We start from the raw sequence: 1,344 nt of genomic DNA on the forward strand, positions 1-1,344 counted from the left end.
AGTGATTTGTACCATAGCTTTATCTCCTAAGAGTTTCTAAGTGCACTTATTTTAAGGTTATTGGTGATATTATCAACATAAGGTAATGCTACTTCCATTCAATCAGAGATAGGCAGCAAATATCTTAAGAAAAATTTATGACTATATTATTATCAGGAGACAGTCTCTAGAAATGTTTTGCTTTGAGAAAAACTATAAAGGACTAAAGTTTTATTTAAAATTGTTCAAAAGTGTTGTATATATTATATAATCACGTGTGAAAAACTATGACTAATGAACTTCATCAAGCCCTAAACATTAATCCTCTGAAAGTAGCTTTTAGTGAGATTAAGATTTTAGGTGTGGCCCAATTTTACACCTTCAATTGACTTGTCATGTGTTGAAAAAAAGGCCCCCTTGGATGGCAGCCCCAGCTTCCTCTGTCCTGCCCCAGGTGAGCCCAGGCTCATTCCCATCCCTGCTTGGAAGCATAGCCCTTTCATTGATTTCAGGCTGATTGATTGCTCAGTAACCTTCGCTTTTTGATGGGTTCAATAAATGTTACGATCTTCTATTTATCCAGCTTTTTCTCATCATTAGAACAGAAACAAAACTCTTTCCAGCCTTCTACATCCTAAGTGGAAACCTGAAGTCCCTGTTGTGATTGTTTTGTAAAGCTGTCTACAGAGACGCATAGTATAACTGAATCAGAGAAATTTACCAAATAATTTTTAAGCAAATATGCATTTTGTAAAATCATCATCAAACACTGCCCATTAGGAAATTCCTTCTTTCTGAGAATTTCATGTTTTTCTCTCTTTTTTTAATCTTTAGGCCTCAGAGGAGCTCCAGGATACTCCTTGGATCAAGCCCACCATCTTCCCATTGAAATGGATCCATTAATTGGTATGTTAATAAAAAAGAATAAATTTTCATGGATACTATCCACACATTCATATATAGTTATTTTTCATAAGATAGTTAAATATTTTTTTACCACAAGATTAATTTGCTAATAATATCAAATTATCATCAAGGAGCTGTATAAATCATAATATGACATCTAAGAACTTTTTGGTATTAAAGCAACTGTTTCTTGATATTTTTGGAGGTCATTTAAGTTGGTTATAAATAAGACAAATAATTCCAAACTGTATTGTCTTTCAGCCTAAAATGTTCTCTAACAGCTCAGTATTATTTAAAATATAAGGATTCAAAAAGATTTTTAAAGGCTGGGGGAGGGATAGCATTAGGAGGAATACTTAATGTAAATGATGAGTTGATGGGTGCAGCAAACCAACATGGCACATATATACCTATGTAACAAACCTGCATATTGTGCACATGTACCCCAGAACTTAAATT

General features: G+C 33.5%; 1 protein-coding gene across 1 annotated transcript in view; it reads left to right on the forward strand.

The window, feature by feature from the left end:
* Nucleotides 1-1,344, forward strand: part of NBEA (neurobeachin) — a gene marked incomplete at its 3' end in the record, with an annotated part of 753,742 nt that overhangs the window by 749,309 nt on the left and 3,089 nt on the right. Inside the window, exon 51 of the mRNA XM_011969865.1 lies at nucleotides 810-885. Within this exon, the coding sequence (XP_011825255.1) occupies nucleotides 810-885 (76 nt within the window). The remainder of the gene's footprint in view (nucleotides 1-809; nucleotides 886-1,344) is intronic.

The sequence above is a fragment of the Mandrillus leucophaeus genome, unplaced genomic scaffold (genome assembly GCF_000951045.1).
Source record: "Mandrillus leucophaeus isolate KB7577 unplaced genomic scaffold, Mleu.le_1.0 Scaffold916, whole genome shotgun sequence".
Classification (NCBI taxonomy): Eukaryota; Metazoa; Chordata; class Mammalia; order Primates; family Cercopithecidae; genus Mandrillus; species Mandrillus leucophaeus.